General features: G+C 43.2%; 2 protein-coding genes across 3 annotated transcripts in view; both read left to right on the top strand.

The window, feature by feature from the left end:
* Positions 1-14,792, top strand: part of INPP5B (inositol polyphosphate-5-phosphatase B) — a 47,887-nt gene extending 33,095 nt beyond the window's left edge. The window contains 11 exon segments of the mRNA XM_081144898.1: positions 476-587; positions 2,963-3,072; positions 4,125-4,260; positions 5,790-5,900; positions 7,014-7,176; positions 8,528-8,763; positions 9,820-9,933; positions 11,736-11,829; positions 12,219-12,346; positions 13,388-13,499; positions 13,742-14,792. Coding sequence (XP_081001024.1) covers positions 476-587; positions 2,963-3,072; positions 4,125-4,260; positions 5,790-5,900; positions 7,014-7,176; positions 8,528-8,763; positions 9,820-9,933; positions 11,736-11,829; positions 12,219-12,346; positions 13,388-13,499; positions 13,742-13,854 — 1,429 coding nt within the window. The 3' untranslated portion in view covers positions 13,855-14,792.
* A 1,129-nt stretch (positions 14,793-15,921) lies between these two features.
* MTF1 (metal regulatory transcription factor 1) overlaps positions 15,922-25,067 on the top strand; it is a 40,695-nt gene continuing 31,549 nt past the window's right edge. For both annotated transcript variants that reach the window (XM_081144908.1, XM_081144907.1), the window contains exons 1-2: positions 15,922-16,008; positions 17,606-18,064. In XM_081144908.1, coding sequence (XP_081001034.1) covers positions 17,657-18,064 — 408 coding nt within the window. In that variant the 5' untranslated portion in view covers positions 15,922-16,008; positions 17,606-17,656. The remainder of the gene's footprint in view (positions 16,009-17,605; positions 18,065-25,067) is intronic.

Genomic DNA, 25,067 nt, shown 5'->3' with positions numbered 1-25,067 from the left:
AAAGGTTGAGCTTTGTTTCAGAGTAACTCAGCTCTAGAAACAAAGGCTGAGAGTGTGTTTTGCGGGCTGGAGCGTGTGTGGAGGCAGAGGTAACATTGTGGCATCATCTAGTTTGGGGTCCCTGGGTGATTGACATTACTCCCAATACTTGATCTTTTTGCCTCTTCCCAAGAAGGAAGTAAATTGTCTTGCTTTCAGATCCTGTTAGACTATCTTTCTAACCATACAAGAATATAGTCAAGGAGAACTCAAGGCTGTTTATAATGAACTTGGACCAAGATAATTGAGTAAGCAGGATGTTAGACATGGTATTGAATGGGATGGCAAGAGAGAAAGATTTCCTGAGTAGCTCAGTCACTCCCCCATCCAGCTCCCAAGAGGCTGGGCCTCCGGGGCCTTCTGTGAGAAGCCCACTGGATAAGATGGGTAAAGTCCCTACTATAAACCCTGTGACCTTTGTGCTCTGTCCTCACAGTGTGATCTTGTGGCTGGGGGACCTCAACTACAGGATAGAAGAGCTGGATGTGGAAAAGGTGAAAAAGCTCATCGAAGAGAAGGATTTTCAAACCCTGTATTCATATGACCAGGTACAGTGGCCACCTGTGTGCTCTCAGGCAGCTGTCCCCACACTGTGAGGGTACAGAAAAGCCTGGCTTCCCAACTCTCAGCCTCTTTTCCCTAGGCTTGGGAGGCTTCCCTGAGGAGCTGATGTCCAGTCATGGCTTGCTTTCATCTGCATTTCCCTCTTCCATAGTTGTCTCCCCGTGAACTCGTCCCTCGAGGGGCCTAGTCTTGCGTGGGAGCAGGAGCGTGTTCTCTCTCTCTCCCCCTCTCTCTGCCTCTCTTGTGCTCATTCATTCATTCATTCATTCAAGCTGGGACTATAGGGATACCAGAGTTTTCATAAATAAGATACTTGGTATATTTAAAATTACCTTCTACTTTTTTTGAATATGCCCCCTTTCCCCTCTCCTCTCCTCCCCAGACTTGTCCAGTGTGAATGGCAACTCTTTTTCCCGAGTGGCTTCCTTCACTTCCAGCAGGAATCAGTTCTATAACCTGCTTCTCTCCCACCATTGTTTGGGTTAGCATTTCTGTCTCAGAGCATTAGCCATTTCACAGGACAGGAGAAATCAGTGTCTCTGACTTTCTTCAGGTTACTCCTCAATAGACTTAAAAACTGTTGCAGTGGTCAGAATTGTTCAGAATGTTAAAGTTCTTTTTCCTTTTAGTCTATGTCCCCTTTTTAATAATCGTAGTATTCATTAGTCTAAATCTTCCCGTTATCTTCCCCCCCCAGTGCAGATCAATTGGAGGGAAAAAAACCTAAACTTTATATCTTTCTTTCTGGAATAATCTCTTTATTAACCCTTTTTTTTTCTCTGTAGTTGTTTCCCTTGGTAAATTAGTTTTATTCGCTTTAATACTCATTTCAGCATTAACCTATTCTATTATTCTATTCTATTCTATTCTATTCTATTCTATTCTATTCTATTCTATTCTATTCTATTCTATTCTATTCTATTCTATTCTATTCTATTCTATTCAACTGTCTGTTTATTGCCTCTGTTCTGGACCAAGGTATTCTGATTTCCCTGGGAGTTTAATACTCATCTCCTCTTGCCTTCTTTTCTGGTCTTTCCATGAGTAATAGTACCTGTTTTGTGTGTTCTCTGCTTTCCAGATGGTTTTAAGGTCAATATATACCGATTCAAGAAACAGCTTACCTTAATACCTAAATTTTTATTATTTCCTGTTGCTCTTTCTTTAATAGTTTATATTAGGAATTCACATTTTGGGGAATTTGGCAACTGTTATCTCCTACATTAGAGTTGACAGTTCGGGCAGGATCACCTGTGCTTTTATCTCTTGCTGAGAGTGTGATCTGGAAGGAGCTCCTAGAGTTTGTGCACTAGGAAGGATGCTAGCTATTATCATAATGCGTCAGGCACCATTCTAAGTTGACAGTTCATTTTTCCAACAATCCTGTGAAGCAGATTCTAAGTCCAAAATTTACAGATGGGGAAATCAAGGCACACAGCTTCTTTCAGTTCATTTAACTAATTGGACAAGCTTCTTTTAAAAGTGTTTTGTTTTTAAAGTTTTGTTGTTTTTTTAAATATATCTATTGATTTCAGAGAGAGAAAGGGAGAGGGAGAGAGAGATAGAAACATCAATGAAGAGAGAGTCGTCATTGATTGGCTGCCTCCTGCACGCCCCTGACTGGGGATTGAGCCTGCAACCCAGGCATGTGCCCTGACTGGGAATTGAACTGCAATCTCCTGGATCCTAGGTTGATGCTCAACCTCTGAGCCACACCCAACTGGGCTAAAAGTGGTTTTTAATTTAAATTTAAACCAATTTAAATAATACCAATTGGTTTGGTATATTTCTACTATATATTTCTACATATATGGAAGTTCCCCTTTGCTTTTTGGACTATATCTTTCCAGACCTTTTCTATGATGTTTCAATCTTTCTGTATAATTGAAACAACTGTGCTACACAGATGAAGGTTTGATACCTAGAAGGGGGAAACTCTGTTGATACCTAATCCTCTTAGGGACGTCTCAGTAATATGGTATTCAGGCCCCTTGGATGCAGGTAACTCTTATAAAAATGCCTTAAAAACTGTATAACAGGCGAAGGAAATGTTACCTTGTTCCTCTTCCTAGAAGTTACTTAGGTCAAGATCTTACGTACAGTGTACGGATGATGTGTTGTGGAATTGTGCACCTGAAACCTATATAATTTTGTTAACCAGTGTCACCCCAATAAAGTCAATAAAAAGGAAAAAATAAAATAAAATGTAAAACTTAAAAGAAAAAAGATCATACAGAATAGCTTTTTCATGGGCCTTTCCTTTGAGTTAGGGTTCAATTTTCAAATTGTTTCCTTTCCTCTGCTAATTCAAGGTTTGACCTTTTATTCTGAGATTTTTTTTCTTCATCCTTTTGTATAGCTAAAAACTCAGATGGCTGCAAAGGCTGTCTTTGAAGGCTTCACAGAAGGCGAGCTCACGTTCCAGCCTACCTATAAGTATGATACTGGCTCCAACGAGTGGGATACCAGGTAGGTCAGAGGTTGCTTCGGGGCTTCGGGCAAATGGAAACCCAGAAATTTAGGGACGCACTTGCCTTCATGGACTTGAAGAAGATAGGTTTACTGTGACTTTTTCTCCATGTTTCGTAGTCCGGTTGAGCATTTTCTCTGTGTCTGCTCATTAAACAGCCTGCCTTCCTCCATGTTTTCTCTTTCACTGCTTTAGCCTTTGTTCCTTAATAACTCTTGCGAGTGGTTTACTTTTAAGCTATGTCTAAGGTGATGAGATGATTCCAACTAACTTAGGTTGTATTTGGTGATTACAGAGCAGTTCATTTATTTTATTAGTGCCTATGGTATGCCATGCCCTGTTTGATGCATTTTACTTGTATTATCTCATTTAATCTTCTCAAGAACCTGTTGAACTAGGTATGATTTACTTTTCTCATTTTATAGATCAGGGGACTGAGGCATTAAAAAATTAAAGAGCCTCCCATGCAGGCAAGTGTAGAGCCAGGATTTGAACCCAGGCAGTAGGAATTCAAAGCCTGTTGTTTTTTAAAAATATGTATTTATTGATTTCAGAGAAGGAAAGAGAGAGAGGAAGAGAGAGATAGAAACATCGATGATGAGAGAGAGTTACTGATCGGCTGCCTCCTGCACACCCCCATTGGAGATCAAGCCCACAACCTGGGCCTGTGCTCCAACTGGGAATCGAACCATGACCTCCTGGTCCACAGGTTGATGCTCAACCACTGAGCTACACTAGCTGGGCAAAACCTGTTTTAACCACCATCTTTTAAGAACCATAGAGTACTTACTGTCAGATTCCCTTTTGACTCTTAACCTCACCCCCAGAGGAGGGTAAAGAACAGAGAATCATTCTGAACAGTGTTTTGGAAGATACACAGGATTCATGTTATATCTTGGTGAGCCCACATCACTCCTGACCTCTCAGATCCCTGGGCTGCAGGGACTGGAAGGCTCTCCCCAGTCATTGCCCCACTGAGCCAGGGTGCTAGCCCGGCAGTTAGTGTTCAGCTGTGCCTATGAAGGCCCCCAGTGTGGACTTTGCATTTCAGTGAGAAGTGTCGTGCTCCTGCCTGGTGTGACCGGATCCTCTGGAAAGGGAAGAACATTACTCAGCTGAGTTACCAGAGCCACATGACCCTGAAGACCAGTGACCACAAGCCTGTCAGCTCAGTGTTTGACATTGGGGTAGGTGGGCAGCTGGTGCCCGTTGTAATCTTCCCGTAGGGAATAGTAGGTTCCCACAGCCGGGACCACTTTTGTCTTTCTGGTGCCCTCCTCCTCCCTTGAGTGTGATGAAGCTTCTTTAAAAATTGTTTTCATTTCAATTTAAAATGAAATTCAATTCAATTCAATTGAAATTCAATGAAATTTCATTTCATTTCAAAGCAATTCAGAATTGCTTTGATATACTACTACTGTATGTTTGTTTCTACATACATGGAAGCTCCTCTTTACTTTTTGGACTGTATCTTTCCAGACCTTTTTCCATGCATTTACAAACGTGGGTCAGTATTCTGTATATAACATAGAGGATGTTTTTAGAGGAAGTTTTTCCTTTTTTGTAAAAGAGATCATATTATGCATATTGTTCTGAGGACATCTTTTTTTCCCCACTGACTATGTCTCAAGAGATCTTTACATGACACTAAAGGCAGAGCTCCTTCATTATTAAAGGCTTCAAAATCCTCCACAGTGTGGATGAACCATAGTGTATATGTTGATGGTCATTTAAGTTGTTTTCAAAGTCTTGCTCTTATATTCAGTGGTGCCTGTGAAGGCCCCCAGTGTGCAGTGGTGACCACACTTCACGTATATCTTTGTGTACCAGTGTATTTCTATAGAATGAAATTCCTGGGGGCAAAATTAGTGGTTCAAGGAAAAGCGTATTTTAAATTTATTAGATTTTGCTAAATTATCCTCCCAGTAGTTTTTACCGTTTTATACTTTTGCCAACCGTGTGTCAGCTTATTTTCCCACACCCTGGGTAATACTGGGTTTTGTCAGTTTTTTAAATTTCTACCAACAAGTGAGCCAAAAGAAAAAGATATTTCATATTACATTTTCCTGATTACTAGTGACATTGAACATCTTTCCATTTATTCCCTATTTGTATCTCTTCTTCAGTGACTTCTGTGTTTCTTTATATTATCAATTCTCAAGGGTGCAGGTAGAGGCACGTCGGAATCCATGAGGGTGTGAGTGGTTTGAAAAAATCTAATGAATGTTATAATTAAAGCTTTATTATTGGAAAGTGACAAAAATTGTGTTTATAATTCAAAATATGGAAGGGAAAACGTGACAAAATCTTGGAGCACATTTAGTTAAAAAAGCTTGAGAAATGCTTTTTTTAAAAAGAAATGCTGCTTTAAATCAAAGCTCTAGAGAGATTTCTTGCTTCAGGCCTTTTGGCAGCAGCAAGCAAAGTAGAGCTAGGCACTGAGCATCCCTCTGCCCTGGTCCTGAGACCTGGTAGAATTGCCAGCTAGGCTTTCACTCCACATCTGCTTTCTGCTCATCAGAAGCAGTGCACTTTACCACAAGCTTTGTCTCTGGGCAACCTTTCTATGTCTATTGTTGATTAGGTTCTTTGTTAATTAAATCTATTTAGTTTCCACTTTCTGTATTGCTATATCCCAATGCCAGAATGTTCTCTATACTGAAAAAGAGGAAATGGGCAGCAGATATGTCACTTAGCCTCTGATGTTTCCTTCCAGGTGAGGGTTGTAAATGAAGAGCTTTACCGGAAGACTCTGGAGGAGATTGTTCGCTCCCTGGATAAGATGGAAAATGCCAACATTCCTTCTGTGACGCTCTCCAAGCGAGAGGTAGGAAGGAAGCGTTGAGAATATCAGCATCAAGCCCTGGCCAGTTTTGCTCGGTGGTTAGAGTGCCAGCCCTCCTACCGAAGGGTCTCAGATTCGATCCTGACCGTAGTAGGGGTGTGCGGGAGGCAACCCGTCAATGTGTCTCTTTCACGTCGATGTTTCTCACGCTATCTCCCTCCCTTCCACTCTCTAAAAATCAATGGAAAAAATGTCCTTGTGTGAGGATTAACAACAGCAACAAACAAGAATATTGGCATCAGGCTCCTCTATTCATAGAGCTTAAATCTCATCTACTAGGGCGTAGAATTCCAGGTACGCGTCAGACTTCTAGATAAAGTGAGGCTGATGATGCTAGCTGAGAAGAGAGGGGTCGTTGGTTTAGATTATGGTCATCTCCTGATCTTCCAAACCAGAAGGCTTTAACCTTTTGTGGCTCATAGATTTCACCCACACATGGGCCATCTATGATTTAAATAATGGCATAGGTGATTTAAAATATGTTGTTTGATTTCAGTGTAGTGCATTCTTGCATTGGGTTTGTCTTCCTACTAATGCTTTGCTTTGAGATTAAATTGAGTCCGAATTTCTTGGGTATGTTTGAGTTGATGGTAGGGAAGGCAGATGGAAAAGCAATGGGAAGTGGGAGAAGTCAAGTTAGGGCTAAAGATTTTTCATGAAAGAGCCACAGATCATTCAGAATTGACAATACCAAGAAGTCATTCAAATGGGAATTTATGGTGAGAGTATTTTTAATACCTTACATGTCCAGCCACTTGGAAGGAAAAGCTTGGTCGTCACGCTTGGGGTGGAATTTGTGAAGGATGTTTTGGAAATGGCCTTTGGGTATAGAAAATGTGAACTTTGATTCCTTTGGGAAATTTATTTATAAGACAGCATGAGTTCTTTGAGTTTTTGAGTTTCTGGGTTAAACACAGACAATTGGTCTTTAATGGTAGCGGTGGCCTCCCAGGTAAATACTTAGAGCAGAAACATGATTTGAAGGAGGTGGCCCTTCATTTTCTTTCCAGAAAGGGCAAGGATTGCCCAGTTGGGTGTCTGGACAGGTTGCCGAGAAGAAGGCACTGGTCTGACCGGTCCCGGGCTTGTTCTCAGTTCTGTTTTCAGGATGTGAAGTACATGCAATTGCAAGTGGAATCCTTTACAATTCATAATGGACAAGTACCCTGTCAGTTTGAATTCATCAACAAGCCTGATGAGGAGTCTTACTGTAAGCCGTGGCTGAATGCCAACCCCAGCCGAGGGTTCCTCCTGCCAGGTGAGGCCTCTGTTCCCAGGTTCCTGGTTCCTGGTTTGGGGAACACTCTACCCAGTCTTTGCTCATTTTCCTGAAGTAAGCTTTTTGTTGTTGAGTGCTTTGTTTCTGCTTGGAACTTTTTAAAAGTCCTGTGGATGCATCATCTAATTAGGTACTTTAATTTAGGTACATCTACAAATAAAATATAAAATAGCGAGGAGCCGGAGTTCAGCTTCAGAAGCATTCTCAGCCCTGGCCGGTTTGGCTCAGTGGTTAGCCCGTCGCCCTGGGGACTGAAGGGTCCCAGGTTCAATTCCAGCCAAGGGCACGTACTCAGTTGCAGGCTTGATCCCCGGCCCTGGTCGGGGCACGTGTTGGGGGGACAACCAATCAATGTGTCTCTCTCACATTGATGTTTCTCTCTCTCCCACACTCTGAAAAGCAATGGGAAAAATATCCTCGGGTGAAGATTAAAAACAAAGAACAGAAGCATTCTCGACCATGTATTTGTTCCATAATCTCATAGAAAGAGAAAACCTAGGAGAGTGCTGTGAAACAGGTGCTGCTGTTAAAAGAATCATTTTTAGTGCTGGCTGGGTGGCTCGGTTGGAGTGTCATCTAGTACACCAAAAGGCTGCGGGTCTGTTTCCCGGCCAGGGCACATACCTAGGTTTCCAGCTCAGTCCCCAGTTGGGGAGCGTAGAGGAGGCACCCAATCTCTCTCTCTCTCTCTCTCTCTCTCCCTCCCTCCCTCCCTCCCCCCCTTCCTTTCTCTCCAAAATCAAGAAAAACACAGTCTTGGGTTGAGGATTAAAAAACAACCATTTTTACTGTCAGCCCCACCATAATCAACTCCTCTTTGGGGAAAGATAATGGGGTGATAACCCCAAAATTATATCTGGCCCTGAAATGTGCCGTCCGTACCTTTCCCCTGACTTCTCCTTTACATTCTACGTTGTGCTGGGTGGCAGAGGGATTTAAGCCTGTTTTGTGGACAGTTCACAGGCTGGTAGTTTCATTATATTTTCTACTGGGTCAGGTGTCTGCGACTGCCTTGCTCAGGGCAAGCTTTTTGACCCATGACTTCTTAGTGTGTTAATAATTACGAGTTTGAGCTGAACTCCTAGAACTTGAGTTTCACAGCAGTCGCCTCTTCATGTTTCTGTTTGTTGTTTTCATAGTCCTACTTGGACTATAAACTCTGTTCGTGTGTCTCTTGAGTGCTGAGCACATAAATGCTTGTTGGTTGGCTCTTAATTCCTAATTTTCTTTCCATAACACTTTAGGCCTGACTCTCTTCCCCCTCTGTCTTCTTTCCCCCTTTTGTCTTGGCCTCCCACCAACTAATATTACTTTTTAAATTTTTCTTCAGATTCTGCTATGGTGATTGAATTGGAGGTATATGTAAATAAGACCACGGCTACAAAGCTCAACTCGGGTGAAGACAAAATTGAGGACATTCTCGTTTTGCACTTGGACAGGGGAAAGGATTACTTTTTGTCTGTGTCTGGGAACTACGTGCCCAGCTGTTTCGCATCTCCCATTCATACATTGTGCTACATGAGGGAGCCAATTTCGGACCTGCCGCTTGAAACTGTTAGAGAGCTGGTGAGTTATGTGCCACAAGGAAACATCTAGTACTGTGTAGCAGCCAACCAGTCAAATAAGATACTCCTCTGCCCACCTTCCCAGGGACCTGAGAATTCTTCAGCCTCCCTAGAGCTGGCCTGCTGTATCAGTTACATATTGCTGTGTAACAAACCACCCTGAAAGTTTAATGGTTGAAAGCAACAAGTTATTGCTCCTCCTGACTCTGAGTTTCCCCGTGTGCCTCTTCTGCTGGTCTTGCCTAGTCTCGTTTGTGCAATTGCCATCAGGTGGTGGCAAATTGTGAAGCCAACCCAGATTCCAGGGACGGGAAGAGACTCTACCACTTGATGGGAGAAGCTGCAAAATGTTGTGGCCATGTTCTTCAGTCTTTCATACACAGTGCATTAGAGAAACTCAGCCATGGATATGACGATAATGAAGGTCCCCGGCCCATGATCTTACTATTTTTTAATCATCACTTGTAGTACATCATCCTAAACTAAATTTTTTGAGATCTGAGAGAATCCTATGGAGACAATGCCAATACAGTGGAACTAGTTTGGAGGAGATGTATGGTAATACATATGCTCCCCCCACCCGTGCACTTTTTAGTTTAGCTGCTCTCCAACACTGTCCTCTCCATTGTACAGATGAAAACAGAGGCCCCATAAGGAGAGTGACTTGTCACAGGTCACATGGCAAGTTGACAGTGGACGTGGACCTTGCATTCAGGCTTTTGGACTCCCAAGTCTGTGCTCTTTTTTTCACAGGACCATACTATCTTTCTAGCTCTGCCAGTGAAACGCTATAGGCAGGATTTTTTTCTAAGAAGTTGATGCATATTTTTACCTGATTCATTGACACTTCTTGCTATAATCCACTCCCAGTTCTCAAAAATCACCCTTGTACTTTGCACCACCTGATTTAATTTTTGACTGTGGAATGTCTGTTTAGGGGTATTGAAGTGCTTCCTTTCTTCCATGGGTTTGCTGTCCCTGTATCATGCACTCTCCTGAAGCCAGCCTGGCACAGGTTCCATTGGTGGGGCTTCTTATATTTCTTATTTCTTTTCAGACTCTGATGCCACTCCGGACTGAAGATGATGGCAGCCAGTTGGAGAACCCCTTGGAAATCCCCAAAGAGCTCTGGATGCTGGTTGATTACCTATACCGAAATGCTGTCCAGCAGGTGGGTGGTGCTCATGCAGTCGGGCCTATGGAGGCTAGGCTGCCTTGAGAAAGGGCATCAGCCCCAACAATTTTTGGCGTAAGCAGCTTTTACTCCAGAGAACCTGTGAAAAGCTGCTCTTCCCTCAGGGAGTGAAGGAGGGATAAATAGGTTCATGTTTCACACCCTTGTGGGATTGTGATATTACATAAAGCATTTGATTACCCCCAAGGGAAGCAGCCTTGCACAGGATGGCCTTCCCAGCACTGCACGTTCTCTCCCCTGGCCTCTGGGGTCGCCCAGGTAGAAAGCCATCTGGAGACTTCTCAGGCTCTCAGCCTGCTCTCCATTTCAGGAACTCTCCTCAGCTTCTGGGAGTGGAAGGTGCTAACTTGTAGACAAGCCCGAGGCAGAAAACCAGATGGAATTTCCGGGCCATGAGTCAGGAGGCCTGATTTCTAGAGTGACTTGGGCAACCTTCATTGGAATCAGATTGGCCAGTTTCACTGCCTCATTTATATAGGTCTCAAGGAGACTGACCAACATATATTCCTATGATATTCTCTTTTCACTTTTTTCCCTTCACATTTATTGAGTGTTACAATGTAACAAACATTGTTCTAAGTGTTTTACAGCATTGCCTTATTTAGTTCTCAGAAAGTTTAAATAATTTGGTCAAGGTCCCAAAGCTAATAAATGGATTGAGATTTGCACCCAGGGAGTCTGGCTATAGAAGCCACATTCTTAAGTACCATGCTCTTCTACCTTCTCTGTAGAGTTCTTTTCAAGTGTAACTTTATTTTTTTAAAGAGTCCTTTATCTTTCCTTTTTTTTTTAAATTTTATCTTTATTGATTTCAGAGAGAGGAAAGGAGAGGGAGAGAGAGAGAGATAGAAACATCAATGATGAGTGAGTCATTGATCGAGCCCACAACCGGGTCATGTGTCCTGACCAGGAATCGAATCCTAGGTCGATGCTCAACCACTGAGCCACTCCCGGCCGGGCTCTCTTTCTTTTTTAAATATGACTTTATTGATTTGATTTCAAAAGGAGGGAAAGAGAGAGAAAGAGAAACATCAATGTGAGAGAAACGTTGATTGGTTGCCTCCCATAGTCATCCCAATGGGGGACTGAACCCACAATCTGGGCGTGTGCCCTGACCAGAATTGAACCGGCAACCTTTCAGTGCATGGGATGACACTCAACCAACTGAGCCACACTGGCCAGGGCTTCAAGTGTAACTTTTGAGCAATACATATAATATAGTTATTATTAATACGGTTGGATGACATTAAGTAATTTTATAAAACAAATGAATATGAAATCCCCTCTATAATACAGTTGGATGGCATTAAGTCATTTTATAAAACAAATGAATATGAAATCCCCTAGGACTACCAGAAAAACCTTTATTTCCATAATCTTGTTTTCATAAAGCACTGAGTTGCCTTTTAGTTTTCTTCATCTTATAAATGATACAGTTTCTTCAGATTTAAAAAAAATCCCTCTATAACACTGTAGGAAACATAGCTGCTTTTAAGTTTTCCCTTATGTTGGATCTTACTGTTGTGTATCATAGGCCCTACCCATGATTTCATAATAGATGTCTTATCACTCTAAAGACCTGTTGTGGGAGCATGCTTGGAAAGGCCTGCAAGATGAATTAGCCACACCAGCCTAAATCAGATTGTCTACCAGAGTGACTCAAAGGCCTCACTACATGCTTCCTTTTGTTCTCCGCTGGCAGTTATATTTCTAGGTCAGGAAATCATCGCTGATTTTCTGACAATATAATTACTTTGTGACTTTTTTCCTTTTTGCAGGAAGATCTGTTTCAACAGCCAGGCCTGAGGTCAGAATTTGAGCAAATCAGGGACTGTTTGGATACTGGAATGATTGATACCCTCGATACCTTCTGTATCCTTTTTGTGTGTGTGTGTGTGTGTGTGTGTGTGTGTGTGTGTGTGTGAGAGAGAGAGAGAGAGAGAGAGAGAGAGAGAGAGAGAGAGAGAGAGAGAGAGAATATGAGTAAGAGAAGTGAGAAAAAGGAAATAATATTTTAAGGCTCAAAATCAGATATTGTATCCTCAGCTATCATGTTTTTCTTTCTTAAAGTTCGCATAGAGAATCCTTTACAACTTTCAGCAACAAATATAGTAGGAACTCAGGAGGGCCCAACTAAGCTGATAAACAGCTTGGCCTCTTCAGGATATCAGGCAGGCAGCACTTCTGGCATGTGCTTGCTCTTGGGCCTTTTCCTAACCATGGGCAGCAGCATCACCTGTTCCTTAACGATGGGCCAAAAGCCCCTAGCAATAACTCCGTAGCTGAAGCCTTGCTGCTTTTCCTGGAGAGCCTGCCAGAGCCCGTCATCTGTTATAGCGCCTACCATAACTGCTTGGAGTGTTCTGGAAACTACACAGCAAGTAAACAGGTGAGGGGAAGCGCTGAGCATCAGCTACACATGTTGTAGGCTTTGTGGGGCCTGAGGGAACAGAGCGATCACCGCCCTTCACATGCAGTATCTTAGAAACTCTCCTCCTGTATCTTTCATTTCCCAAACCTGTTTTTCCTCTCATGTCCCTTTTTTCTTTTAATGGCATCACATTTAATTGCAGTGACTCAACCCAGAAACCTGAGTCATTTCTGACTCCTCCACTTCTCACCTCCCACATGCCCAGTCCCCTTGATCTATCACCATCTTTTTTCTTCCATTCTCGTTCCACTTTCCTTGGTGCAAGGCCCTGTATTCAGGCTCTCTCTCTGCTGATTTGTTTTGTATACTGCCATTAGATCGTGTTCTAAAGCTTTCATCATATTACTGTTGGTCAAAAACCGTACTTGGCTTTCCATTGACACTTAATGATTTTCTTAAACATTCAAGACTTTCTATGATCTACTCTAGTTGCTCACATATATAACAGAACCTGAAAATAATACAGGTTCTAGAGCCTCACCCCACATCCACTGAATCAAAATCTCTTTTGGAATGTATTTCGTACAAGCTTCCTAACTTCATATGCAGATAGCTGGAGTACTCACTGAGTTCCAGCCTGATCCCTTCCGGGCTTAGTGCCTGTTCAGTCATGCTCCTACCAATGACTCCTCACAGTGTGTTCTATCTCTTTATCTCACTGTTTTCCTTCTCTTGTCCTTTTTTTGTACTTTCTTTTCTCCTAAATACCCTAGTCCTTACCTCTGCAAGTCCAATCTTGTCTTATATTCAAGACCTAACGAAAATGTCTTCTGTTCCCTTAAGTCTTTGGAGAGCACGTAGTTAGAAATTTGACCTCTGAATTCATGTAGCACTTGATCTGTACTTCTCTTTTGGCATTTGTGCCAAATGGTAAGTGATCAAGGTTTTCTATGCACAGTGTTACTCATGTAATTGGATCATGTACTCAATTCCTTTAATATAGCAGACACTTGACAAATAATTGAATGAAAAGACAAATCCCAATTCTGCCTCTTTCAGGTCATTTCTACTCTCCCCACATTCCACAAAAATGTCTTCCACTACTTGGTGGCGTTTTTGCGACTGTTGCTGAAAAATTCAGAAAAAAATCATTTGAATGAGAATATTCTAGGTAAGCAGCCAAGTATCTGTGGAAAGCATATCTGCAAACCAAGAGACTCATGACAAATGTGGTTGAGGAAGGTCCCAGGTCCACTGTAATAAAACTAAAATCTCAAGCTCTGGGCAAAGTTTACCCTCAAATAGTTTTTAAAGCAGAAAACTTGCTTTTGGGTACCCTTCCCCACTCCCAGTGATGCAAAGAATTAGTGCCTTCTTTTGCTGAATCACTTGTTTTCTGTGTTTTTCATGCAGCTAGCATATTTGGCAGCTTACTGCTTCGAAACCCAGCTGGTCAACAAAAGCTTGAAATGGCAGAGAAAAAGGCTCAAGAATTCATTCACCTCTTCCTCTGCAACTCACCCTGAGCCTGTCTGTCTCTTCTCCTGTTTTACCTGAGGCAGCCAATTACCAGTCCCACCTGTTTCAGGTCAAGAGTGGCCTTAAGAGGGTGTGAGGCCACTTGGAAGCTAGAGTGGCAACTGCCTATTCCTGAGCCCAGGCCATTTCCCCCCGCCATGGCTATCACATGCAGTACTGCTGTGAGTTATGAGGACATGAGAAATCTACAATAAAACTGACATTCAGTGTTCAACTTTAATTTAACACAGATCTCTCTTATTTTTTTAAAGATTTTTAAAAATTGATTTTTAGAGAGGAAGGGAGAGGGAGAGAGAAACAGCCATGTGAGAGCGAGTCATTGATAGGCTGCCTCCTGCATGCATGCCTCCCCCCCCAGGGATCGAGCCCAAAACCCTGGGCATGTGCCCGAACCTGGACTCCACCCGGCAGCCTTTTGGTGCACGGGATGACGCCCAACCAGTACTCTGTGTTTTTTTTATTTTAAATATGTTTAAAAAACTGTACTTCTTGTGTTCACTCAGCCTGCCTCCAGGGCAAAGTCAGCGCCTTCCCTGTAGCCTGAGCAGAGCTCCCCATGATCAGATATTTGAACACACTTTGGAACTGAAAGGAGAATGACTTGGACAGCAAAAATGCAAGTGGCAGCTGCTGATAAAACAGGTCACAGCCACCCCAGATGCTTCCAGCACTCTGTCTGAGAACATGTGTATATGCATATGCAAACAAACCATATCCCCTTTCCTGCTCAGATGTGGCACAACAGCTCTGAAGCTCGCCACTCAGCCTCTGAGGTCAATACAGTGGCTTGAAAATGAAAATAATGAAGAAATTGGTGTTCTGGTTAAACAAGTGGGATTTTCTGGGCCAGCAGATCCTCCAAACTGTATATGATGCATCCCTCTCTCATATGTGTAATATATTTTAATGATAAACGTATTTTTAACAGTGGTGGTTTGTGTTTTTCTTTGTGTGTGTGTGTGTTTATTTCTTAAGAGATGGCAGTTCTTTGCAGCTAGACTTTTTGCAGCTTAAGCATTGGGGCAGCTGGTCAGGGGCCAAAGAGCTATTTGCCTGGCATCTGGTGGGTACAGTCACTATTCAACATTTTTCAAGCAAGAGATGGTACAAGCATGGCCTGAACCCTTTGACCCCTGTTCTAGTTAGTCTCTGGAGGTGGTTGCACTTTGAATATTCCATAGAAGTAGCTTACGGGAAAAACAGGCGGTGCCTGCTGGGAGGTACTAACAGCGAGGTCTTCCAACGATTTAGAAAAGACGGGAGCATAATGAAGGCATAATCAAAGTCGCTTCTTGGGCCCTGAACCACTCCTTGGAAGAAGTGTAAAATGTGATTTAGATATCAGCCAGTAGGATGACGACGTGAACGGTTAAAGGAAGGGGGTGGCCAGTAGGTGGCGTTGGCTGGCCCCCGGCGCGAGTACGGCTGGGAGCCGACCTTCCTCGGCCTGGGAAAAAGTTGGATGGAGCTGGGCGGGAGCGTGAGGGAGCTGTGCTGCCTAAGGGCCTACGCGAGGGGGAAGGGGCGGCGGCGGGCTCGGGCTGGGCTTGGGGTACTCCCTCGTTCCGCCATTTGGGTTCAATCTTCTTTCTCGGACCCTCCTGCCTATATCAGTGAACTTTGCTGGGGCCCCAGAGAGAAATGGCGGGAGCGTCACAGCCTTCCACGCTCCCTCTGCGGGTTCCAGACGGGATTCGGATACCTAACCGTGCGTGGTCCTTTCGGTCGCGTTTGTGGCTGCCGTGGCGAAGGCGGCCAGCGCGAGCCGCACTGAGGCTCCTTTGGATTAGCGCAGGGCTTCAGTCCCCCGACCACGCGTCTGGTGCCGCGGGAGTAACCCCCACTCCCTGCGGGCGGCGGAAGCTGCGCGCACTTCCCTGCGCGGGACGAACGCGCGCGACTAACTCACCGTCCCGCAACGTCTCCCAGGGCCCCACCCTCCCCGCTCGCCGATTGGAGGCTCCAGCTCAGCCCCTACACCCCCTAAACCAACCAGAAGTGCCAGGGGGAGGTGGAACGGGTCTCTCCTCCTTCCTCCGGAAAGCGGAAGCGGAAGTGACGTTTGGGGAAGGTGGAGGCAATCATGGTGCCGCTGGGGAGGGGAGAAGCTGCCGCTGCCGCCGTTGCCGGGAGCCGCGGAGGTAAAAGGCGAAACTAGACGCGGCTTGGGCTGGGGGCTTCCCTGGGGGCGCGGGACTTAGGCTCCTTCCTGAAGAATTTCCCAGTAGGGACCCCTGTCCGGTCACCATAGGGACCCCACCCCTCCTCCGTTTCCATGGGGATGGGTATCCAGCCCCCCTCTCCTGTTTCCATGGAGACCCGGACCCTGCCCCTCTTCGCCAGGCTTGGAGCCCCCCAGCCTGTCTTCAGATGTTTCCGTGTGGCCCTGGCTGGGAGCTTTTCCAGACAGGTTTCTTTCCCAGCCTCCTCTCTGGGGTGCTCTGTTTGTACTCCTCGTCTGCCATCCTCAAACCTCCTGGTCTTGTTTGTTTCGGACAGTTGGTCTCAGCTTGGCTGTCGAAGGTGCCTGGGCAGCCCAGTGGGGCCCCGGTGCTCTTCTCTCCTCTCAGATGCAGCAAAATGTGCATCTACCGGGTTGCGTAAGCCAGAGCAAGAGGTCGGGCGGGCTCTTCCCGGATCCGATCCCTTGGCCTGTGTCTGGTAACTCTCTCTCTGTCTAGCTGCCCCACTACGTAAAAGGTTCACTTTCTAATCCAGAGCAGAAGAGAAAGATAAAGTGCAAATCCAGACTGAAAACTAAAAGTGACGTGATTATTTTTAAATTCTCTCTTCTGCCTGCTAGACTAAAATTTGTAGAACCTCTGTGTTTGCAGGTAAATGAGGAATCACTGTTCCAAAACAGGAAAGATTCAGGTTTGTTATTTCCCCCAAGAGAGTGTATCTGCGGGTCTTTCATTCATTTAACTGACATCTCCTGAACTCCTAGCGTCAGTGTACTGTGCTAGGGACACTAGAAACAGAAATAAGACCCATCATTCCCTCACTGCAGAGAGCGCACTATACAAGAGATACTTTTGCTGGATACCAGATTGTTTTAGGGCATAAACAGATAAAATTATTTTCATTAGATATGCCTGATTAGAAATCAGCCCCTCTACTCAGAAGCTGAAACATCTGTTCTAGGAAGGAGGGAATGAATTCACACTTGTTTCCTTTACTATTGCTTTAATGTACATTATCTCTTTTACTCCACATAACTGTGAGAGAACAGGAATTACCAGTCCTACCTTACGCATTAGAAAAATGCACAGAAAAATTCCCCAAGTAGTAAGTGGCAAAGATGGAATTTGTGGGTAGGTGACACTGCCTCCAAAACTTTGCTCCTTCCATTTGTAGACTGCTCTGCCTCTTGGTCTGATTTGGGGCTATATTTGAGTGGGGTTTCCTTACTTTTAAGATTTATGGCAACTCAGACTTGAAGCATTTTGCCCCTTTATCCCCTTTAGGTATGTTGGCCAACCTTCAAATTGTTTGGCAGTACAGCACATTTGGAAGGTCTCGTGAACTTCTACTCATTACTTCAATTTTTTTAAAAAGGCATTGCTTTTAAAATGACTTGATGGTTTCAAAGTAAAACTTAAAAAATTATTCCCAGGGAAGATGATTTTTCATTTACTTTGACTTGCTCTTGAAATGAGAGGAAAAAAGAACCCTGTGGTTGCTGAGAAGGTCCCGAGATCCTGTGGTGTCACTAACTCTGGCTTTGTTCTGTTGCAGACAGGTCATCACCTCTCCATTTCTCACAATTGGGCTGAGCACAATTGAACCATGGGGGAACACAGTCCAGACAACAACGTCATCTACTTTGAGGCAGAGGAAGATGAGCTGACCCCCGATGACAGGATGCTCAGGTTTGTGGATAAAAACGGACTGGTGCCTTCCTCATCTGGAACTGTTTATGATAGGACAACTGTTCTTATTGAGCAGGACCCTGGCACTTTGGAGGATGAAGAAGATGATGGACAGTGCGGAGAACCCTTGCCTTTTCTAGTAGGGGGTGAAGAGGGCTTTCATCTAATAGATCATGAAGCAATGTCCCAGGGTTATGTGCAACACATTATCTCACCAGATCAGATTCATTTAACAATAAACCCTGGTTCCACGCCCATGCCAAGAAATATCGAAGGTGCAACCCTCACTCTGCAGTCGGAATGTCCAGAAACGAAACGGAAAGAAGTAAGTAAAGCAGCGGCTGAGGGCTCAGTTTGGCTTTGGGGAAAGTCCTTACACAACTCTTGTTGGCAATTTTAGCTGGGGAAGTAAAGGAATCCCTGGAATGAGGACCTACAGTGGCTTTGCTTGTCAATCGTACATATGCTTCACGTTTTGTTGTGACTGCTTTCTGGAACTTTTGGTTTGGAAGCTTACATTGAAATTTGGGAAAACTAAATTATAATTTTACAAATTTTCCTCCCCAAATCATAAATAAAAGAAATTTCATTGAGGCAAATCTATATTTTTGATGCTGAAATGACTAGACCTGGCTTACCTCTGGGTTATATGTAAATGATTTGTTTTGGAGATGAGTCTGCTGGAATATGCTTTTTTAGTGGATGTTTAATGAATAATAAAGGCTGTCTTTCATAAGAAATTCAGGCAAGAGACACTAAATGAGAGCAGGTTATCTAAAATAAGTTTTCATGCTTATATTTAGCTAATGTGAATAAGGTAATGCATGTCTCAATGCTTTGGAAAGTGTAAAACATTGTACTAGTGGTGATTATTAGAATAAAAGATGTGGCGTAAAGGTAGTGTTATACATTATCCAGGAACTAATTGAAGGTCAATTAGAAAAAATAGATCACTGGTAGCTTCAATGCCAGGGACTAAATGTAAAATGTTACCAAATAGACATAGGGTAAATTTGGCAGAATAGTTTTTTCTTGTAATTAAGGTCTTGAAACTGGGGGATTTTATTATTCATGGCATATGGCTTTTCCTTTGCTAGCCTTAGGATCTCAGAGCTGGAAGGAGCCCTAGAGAGACCATCTTGTCCTACCTCCTTACCCCATGCAGGAGTCTCTCTGTAGCATCTCTGACATCATCTGGTCTCGTTTGAACACTTCCAGAATGATGAGAGCACAGTGTTTCATGGCTCAGCCTAATAGATTTGTTGGCTAGCTCTGATTGTTAGAAAGCTTTTACTTATATAGAGCCAAAATCTGTCTTCCTGCAGTTGCTGCCTACTCTTTCTAGTTCTGCCTTCCTGAACAACAGCAAATTAAACCTTCCTCTCACAGGACAACCCATCGGATATTTAAAGATTGTGGAGGTCTCTTGATCTTTCCCCGTACAGGCTAAACACCTCCGTTTATTTAAAGATTCCTCTTACAACATTTTCCCCTTGTTTCTCATCAGCCTGCTCTCCTTTGATTGTATAAATTCCAGTTTTCCAAATTCCTCTTAAAATTCATAATTGAGCACAGTCTCACAATTGCAAGTCAACTAGCACTGAATACTGTGTGATTCTTATTTTTAATCTGGACACTGTACTACAATTACTATATAGTCTGTATTTTAGTAACGGTGACGTCATACTCCCAGCCAGCCCCCCACAACAAAGAATTATGTGGCCCAAAATATCAATTGGTTATGTTCCAATAAAACTTTATTTACAAAATGGGCAGTGGGCTGGATTTGGCCCACTAGCTGTAGTGTGCCTACCCCTGGACTAGAACATAGGGAGTAGTAAAAGATAAAGATGGTAAGATAGTAGAGATCCAGACATGGAAGGCAGTGATACCATGCTAAGGAGTTTGGACTGTATTCTGGAACTAGAGGGAAACCACTGAAGGTATTTGAGCAAGGAGTGATGTAGTTAGAGTCGCATTTTAGAAAGATTGCTCTGGTAGCAGTGGTAGCTTGATTGCCCAGTCAGGAGATAGTTGTAGTTTAGGTTTGGGGTTTCATTTGCATCTGATGAAGGATAGTGGCCTTGTATGTGGAAAGGCCAGAGCTTTTCTTGAAGTATAGGAGAACTTGGTATGATATTAGAGTGTGAAGTATGAGCCATGAATTGGGTATGATTCAAAGGATTCATCCAGTTTTCCAAGTGTGTTGAGTTTCTTCTGTGTCTTAGCACAGGGGCCTCACAGATGATTCACACAACTTTAATTCTAGGTAGTGAGCTGAGCAGTTAGAGTCAACTGTGATAGGTACTTTAACAGGCATATTCATAGTGCTGTGTGCATGCTGAGGAGAAAGCAGCTACCTCTGCTGGCCCTTGCACTCTCTGGGAATGGCAATTCCATAACAGAAATCAAGAAGACAAGAACGGGAGAAAGCTTGTGGGGAAATTGATGAGTTTGGTTGGAGTATGTTGAATGCATAGTCCTGAGAAAAGTAAAGTGAACAAGTTGAGAAGCCCATTGGAAATGTGAATTGGAAGTCGAGGAAATGGGTTGGGATTAGAATTGTGGATCTGTGAAGGGGCAGTAGTTCAAACTGTGGGCAGTTTACTCAAGGGAGAAGTAAGAGTTGACCTGAGAATGTAAGGGTTAGAAAGAGAAAGAGGAACCATAGATCACATAAAGGGATGGGTGGAATGCAGTGCTGTGGAAGCTAAGGGAAGAGAGTTGCAGGAAGTGTGAATATTTCTCTGTGACCCTGCAGAGGGATTGAGGGGCCCAAGAGAAGCCATTAGTTCTGCTCTCTGTGCAGTTGATCACATCATGAGAAGACTCAGTAAAGCCCTGGGGCTGAAGCCAGATTTTGAGTGATGTAGAAGTGAGTGGGTGGTAAGGAAACAGGAGGCAGGAAGTGTCAGGTTTTTTGTGTTTTTTTATATGGTAGTTGGAGGAAGAAGAGTGTTAAGGCAGTAGTAACTTAAGGGGACTGAATCATTTTTTTAGCACAGAAAATCTGACATAGCTCAGGGCCAATCGATGTTAATGATTACTAGTGAAAGTGTTTCAAGAGCAAATGTTAGGGAAACATTAAGTTAAATTAGGACAGAGGTTTGTTTATTACAGGGTTTCTCAGAGCTTTTGAGGTGTTAATAACCAAGAAGGAAGGAAAGGCAGAATTCTCCAAATGTTTTTAACTTGGTTAAGTATTTTTCAGTGTCATTACCAGGGTCAGTGTTTTGGGGAACACGTTTTGGGATATGCTGATCTAGGCAGAAGGGGATGTGGCAGGGAGGGAATGATTATGCAGTCAGTGATAGGAGCTGCCACTAGCCCACTCTGTACTACTTGCAGGCCTGGTTTACCATTCATGACTCAGGTCATTGATAATCATGTTGAATAGGACAAGGTCAAGGGTATTATGAGCACCTTGTTCAGTCTACTGTGGATTTAGCTCATTGGACTTTCCTCTCTCCACATTTTTCCATTCTATCCATGAGACCTACGTGGAAGATTCTGTAAACTGTTTTGTTGTTGTTAATCCTCACCCAATGATATTTTTCCATTGATTTCCCCCCCCCCCATTGATATTTTTAGAGAGAATGGAAGGGAAAGGGGGGGTAGAGAGAGAAAGAGACAGAGAGAAACGTCAATGTGAGAGAGACACATCGATTAGTTGCCTCCCACACTCACCTCGAACGGGCTCAGGAATTAGACCTGCAACCCAGATATGTGCCCTTGACCAAAAATCGAACCTGTGACCCTTCAGTGCTCTAACCTTGAGCCACACCTGCCAGGGTGCTGTATACTGTTTTTGAAATCAATAGGTGTGGAGTTGGTTGGGGATTGAGAGAGAAGCAGCAGTGGCTTTTAGTCTTTTAAAATCTTGCTAAGTGACTGGGCATTCAAGAGACTTGCCTTCCTGAAGCACCCTCTTACTTTAGCTTTTGCTTTAACAGTGATTTTATTTTTTTGGTATTTAAATTTATTTAATTGGCCGAAGAGACCAATGTTTATAACTGTTTGATAACACTCTTCATGATTCTTTACTTCCGCTCCCTCTTTTTCAAAACTTAGTCTCTGTCTCCATCTCCCATGCCCAGGTGTTACTCTTGAGAAATCTAATCATTTGAAAACTAGTTAGTCTTCTTGGTTTCTTAAGCAGCTTATTTCCTGAGTCAGATTTTAGCCTGAATTTCCTGTTTACCCCTGATTGTTCCATTGCTTTCTGTAGTGGGTAGTTGGCTTACCTATTAGTCATGTGCCACATAACAATGTTTCTGTCAAGCCGGGCCTGTCAACAGAGCCATATACAGTGGTGGTTCCATAAGATTATAATGGAGCAGCGGTGTGTTGTAGAATTGAATACCTGAAACCTGTGTAATTTTATTAACCAATGTCACACCATTAAATTTAAAAAAAGAGAGATTATAATGGAGCTGAAAAATTCCTATCATCTAGTAATGTCCTAGCCATGGTAGCGTCCTAGCGCAAAGCATTACGTGTTTGTGGTGATACTGGAGTAAACAAACCTGCACAGCCAGTCATATAAAAGTATAGCACATATAATGATGTACAGTACATAGTACTTGATAATGATAATAAATTACTATGTTACTGGTTTATGTATTTACTATAGTATGCTTTTTATTGTTATTTTAGAGTGTGTTCTTTCTACTAAAAACCAAGTTTGCTGTAAAACAGTATGCTGCGTTAGGCCAGCAGCAGCCTCACACATCTCGTGTTTACTGTATATCTTGATTGCATCACTTTCTCTTGTGCTTGATTTACTCTCATGTTGTTTTGTATAGTAACATGCTATATAGGTTTATATCCTAGGAACAATAGGCTATACCATTTCGCCTAGGTCTGCAGTAGGTTAGACCTTCTAGGTTTGTGTAAGTGCACTCTATGATGTTTGCCAACAAAGAAATCGCCGAAGGATACATTTCTCAGAATGTATCCCCATCATTAAGTGGCACATGATGGTGCTTCATTGTTTTTCCTCATGCTTGCCTTGTGCAAGAATAAACCAACCAGAACCTTGCTACAGATACTGTCTTTTCCTTCCACAGGGACACTGGTCATTCTGACTCTAATTTCATGTATCTTCTCATACTTGCTGTTTTACTACGCATATCTGTTGATTTGGTAGCTTTGAAAAATTTCCAATTAAAATATTGTCATTCTGCTTGAGATCAGCATTTTTAAGAGTAGCTCCTTTAAGGTCTTTCTACTCTGGGTTTCTAAGTTGTGTTTTCTTTAGTTGGTTCATGCAGTGCATGGTTTCCCAAACCTGCATCTATGCCCTTCCTGAGAACCTGCCAGATTGTTTAGTTACCTGTTCATCTCTGTTGAAACACATTGGTGAACATAATATACACCTCGCCTGTTGTAGCGCTGTCCCCCCCAGCCTCCCTGCCCCTGTGACTAACTGACTTTGTCACTTTTCTGCTAAATAGTTGGCCAAGAAGTATGGAGAAAGCCAGCAATCATATACCAAGTATGTTCTTCATGTACCAAAGTAATCCAGTGCAATGATTGAGAAAGGGGGGAAATTTTTTTTTTTTAATATATCTTTATTTCAGAGAATGGAAGGGAGAGGAGGAGAAAGAGATAGAAACATCAATGATGAGAGAGTCATTAATCGGCTGTGTCCTGCACGCCCCCGACTGGGGATGGAGACGGCAACCCAGGCATGTGCCCTGACCGGGAGTCAGACCGCAATCTCCTGGATCTAGGTGGATGCTCAACTGCTGAGCCACTCCCGGCCGGGCAAAGGGGGGAAATTTGACTCCAGTGTTTCGGAGCCTTTATGCAATGGCTCCTTTACTTTGGGAGACTTACTTCTTATATCATTCCTCATTGTCAGTCCTTCAGGCTGTGGAATGATCCACTCAAACTAGGATAGTACAGGCTTTCCCAGAGGGGAACCGCCCACTTTCAGTCTTTGCATATTATTATTATATTTCTGTACAGGTTCCTTCTGAACTCCCGCAGAATTCCCATTGAGAACTAGGACAGACAGAGACTGGTTTTGGTTGAAATTCTAGAGTTAAAGATCCATTCATTCTTTTCACGAGCCTTTACGTATTGAGTATCTACTTTTGTCAGATATCAGGAAAGAAACAGTTCCTGCCCTGAGCACTTGGAATCCAGTAGGGAGACTGCTGGAGGCCATATGTGTCAGGTTCTGTAGGAATCCAGGGCTGGAAGCATTTTCTGTTTACCACCAGATGAAGCTGTTGTAGCGCTGTCCCCCAGCTGTCCCCTGCATGCCTGCATGTGTGTTACATACCTCTCCCTGGTCATCAGCAAATCCCTCACTGAGGCTTGCTGGCCTGGAAAAGGGACAGGGTGGTTTTGTGTACATATTGGTTTTCTAACATGGTGCTGCAGGAATAACAGGTCTCAGATTTACACTTTATATAGGCTGTGCCTTTTGGGTATTGCTAAAATTTTGCTATTGTAGAACACTGGAGAAAACTTGTGTTTTCATGTCTTTCTCTTATTTAAACCGAGCTTATTCTTAAAATCATTTCTTCTGTGATTTGGACAGGGATAATTTAGACCTGGGTTCTATCTTTGTTTTGATATATATAGTATGTGGCCTTGGGCAGGTTGCTCTGTTACCAGTTTTGTAAAATTGAAATAAAAATATCTCATTGTATTTGGTGAAGATGAAATGAGATTTACTCATATATAACTACAGAGCACTCTAAGCATAAAACATTTAGCACAGTGTCTGGTGCATCATGGTTGTTCCGTGAATGTTCATTTATTTCTCTTTCTTATAGGCCCACATGCTTCATGAAGGAGGATGGGAGGTAATCTCCAGTTTAAGAAGAGTTTACAGTGGTCTTTGTTAGGAACTCTTTGGGAGCATTTTCTACTTAAAACAAAGTTATAAATTGTGGTTAGGTTCCAGAACAGGCTACAGAAGTCCCAGTAACTCCTAATTAGCTGAACTGTCATATTAATGCCATACGGAATGTGAACCACAGTTTGTAATCATGTTCTCAAATGAGAACAGGTTTGTAGTGCTGCTGCAGGGGTTCTGTGAGCACCAGCCCTTGCCACAGCTCCCCTTCTTGGCTCCCTTTGACTTCCTTAGTATTGGGCCACTGAAAGTTACTTCCATGATGGGCAGTTGGGGCACCAGGCAAAGCTGAGGCTCTTAGAGCTAAAGAATGAGGACTCCTATTATTCTGGAAGTAGCAGTGGGGAGAGCATACGATACCTGGCATCTGTGGAGCGCCTGCTATGTGTTAGTTACTACGTCAGGAGCTTTAATATAGTTTTGTATTAATTTTCCTAACAATTTTATAAAATAA

Source organism: Miniopterus schreibersii, assembly GCF_964146895.1.
Source record: "Miniopterus schreibersii genome assembly, chromosome: 8".
Lineage (NCBI taxonomy): Eukaryota > Metazoa > Chordata > Mammalia > Chiroptera > Miniopteridae > Miniopterus > Miniopterus schreibersii.
This window is presented reverse-complemented; position numbering and strand designations above follow the sequence as displayed.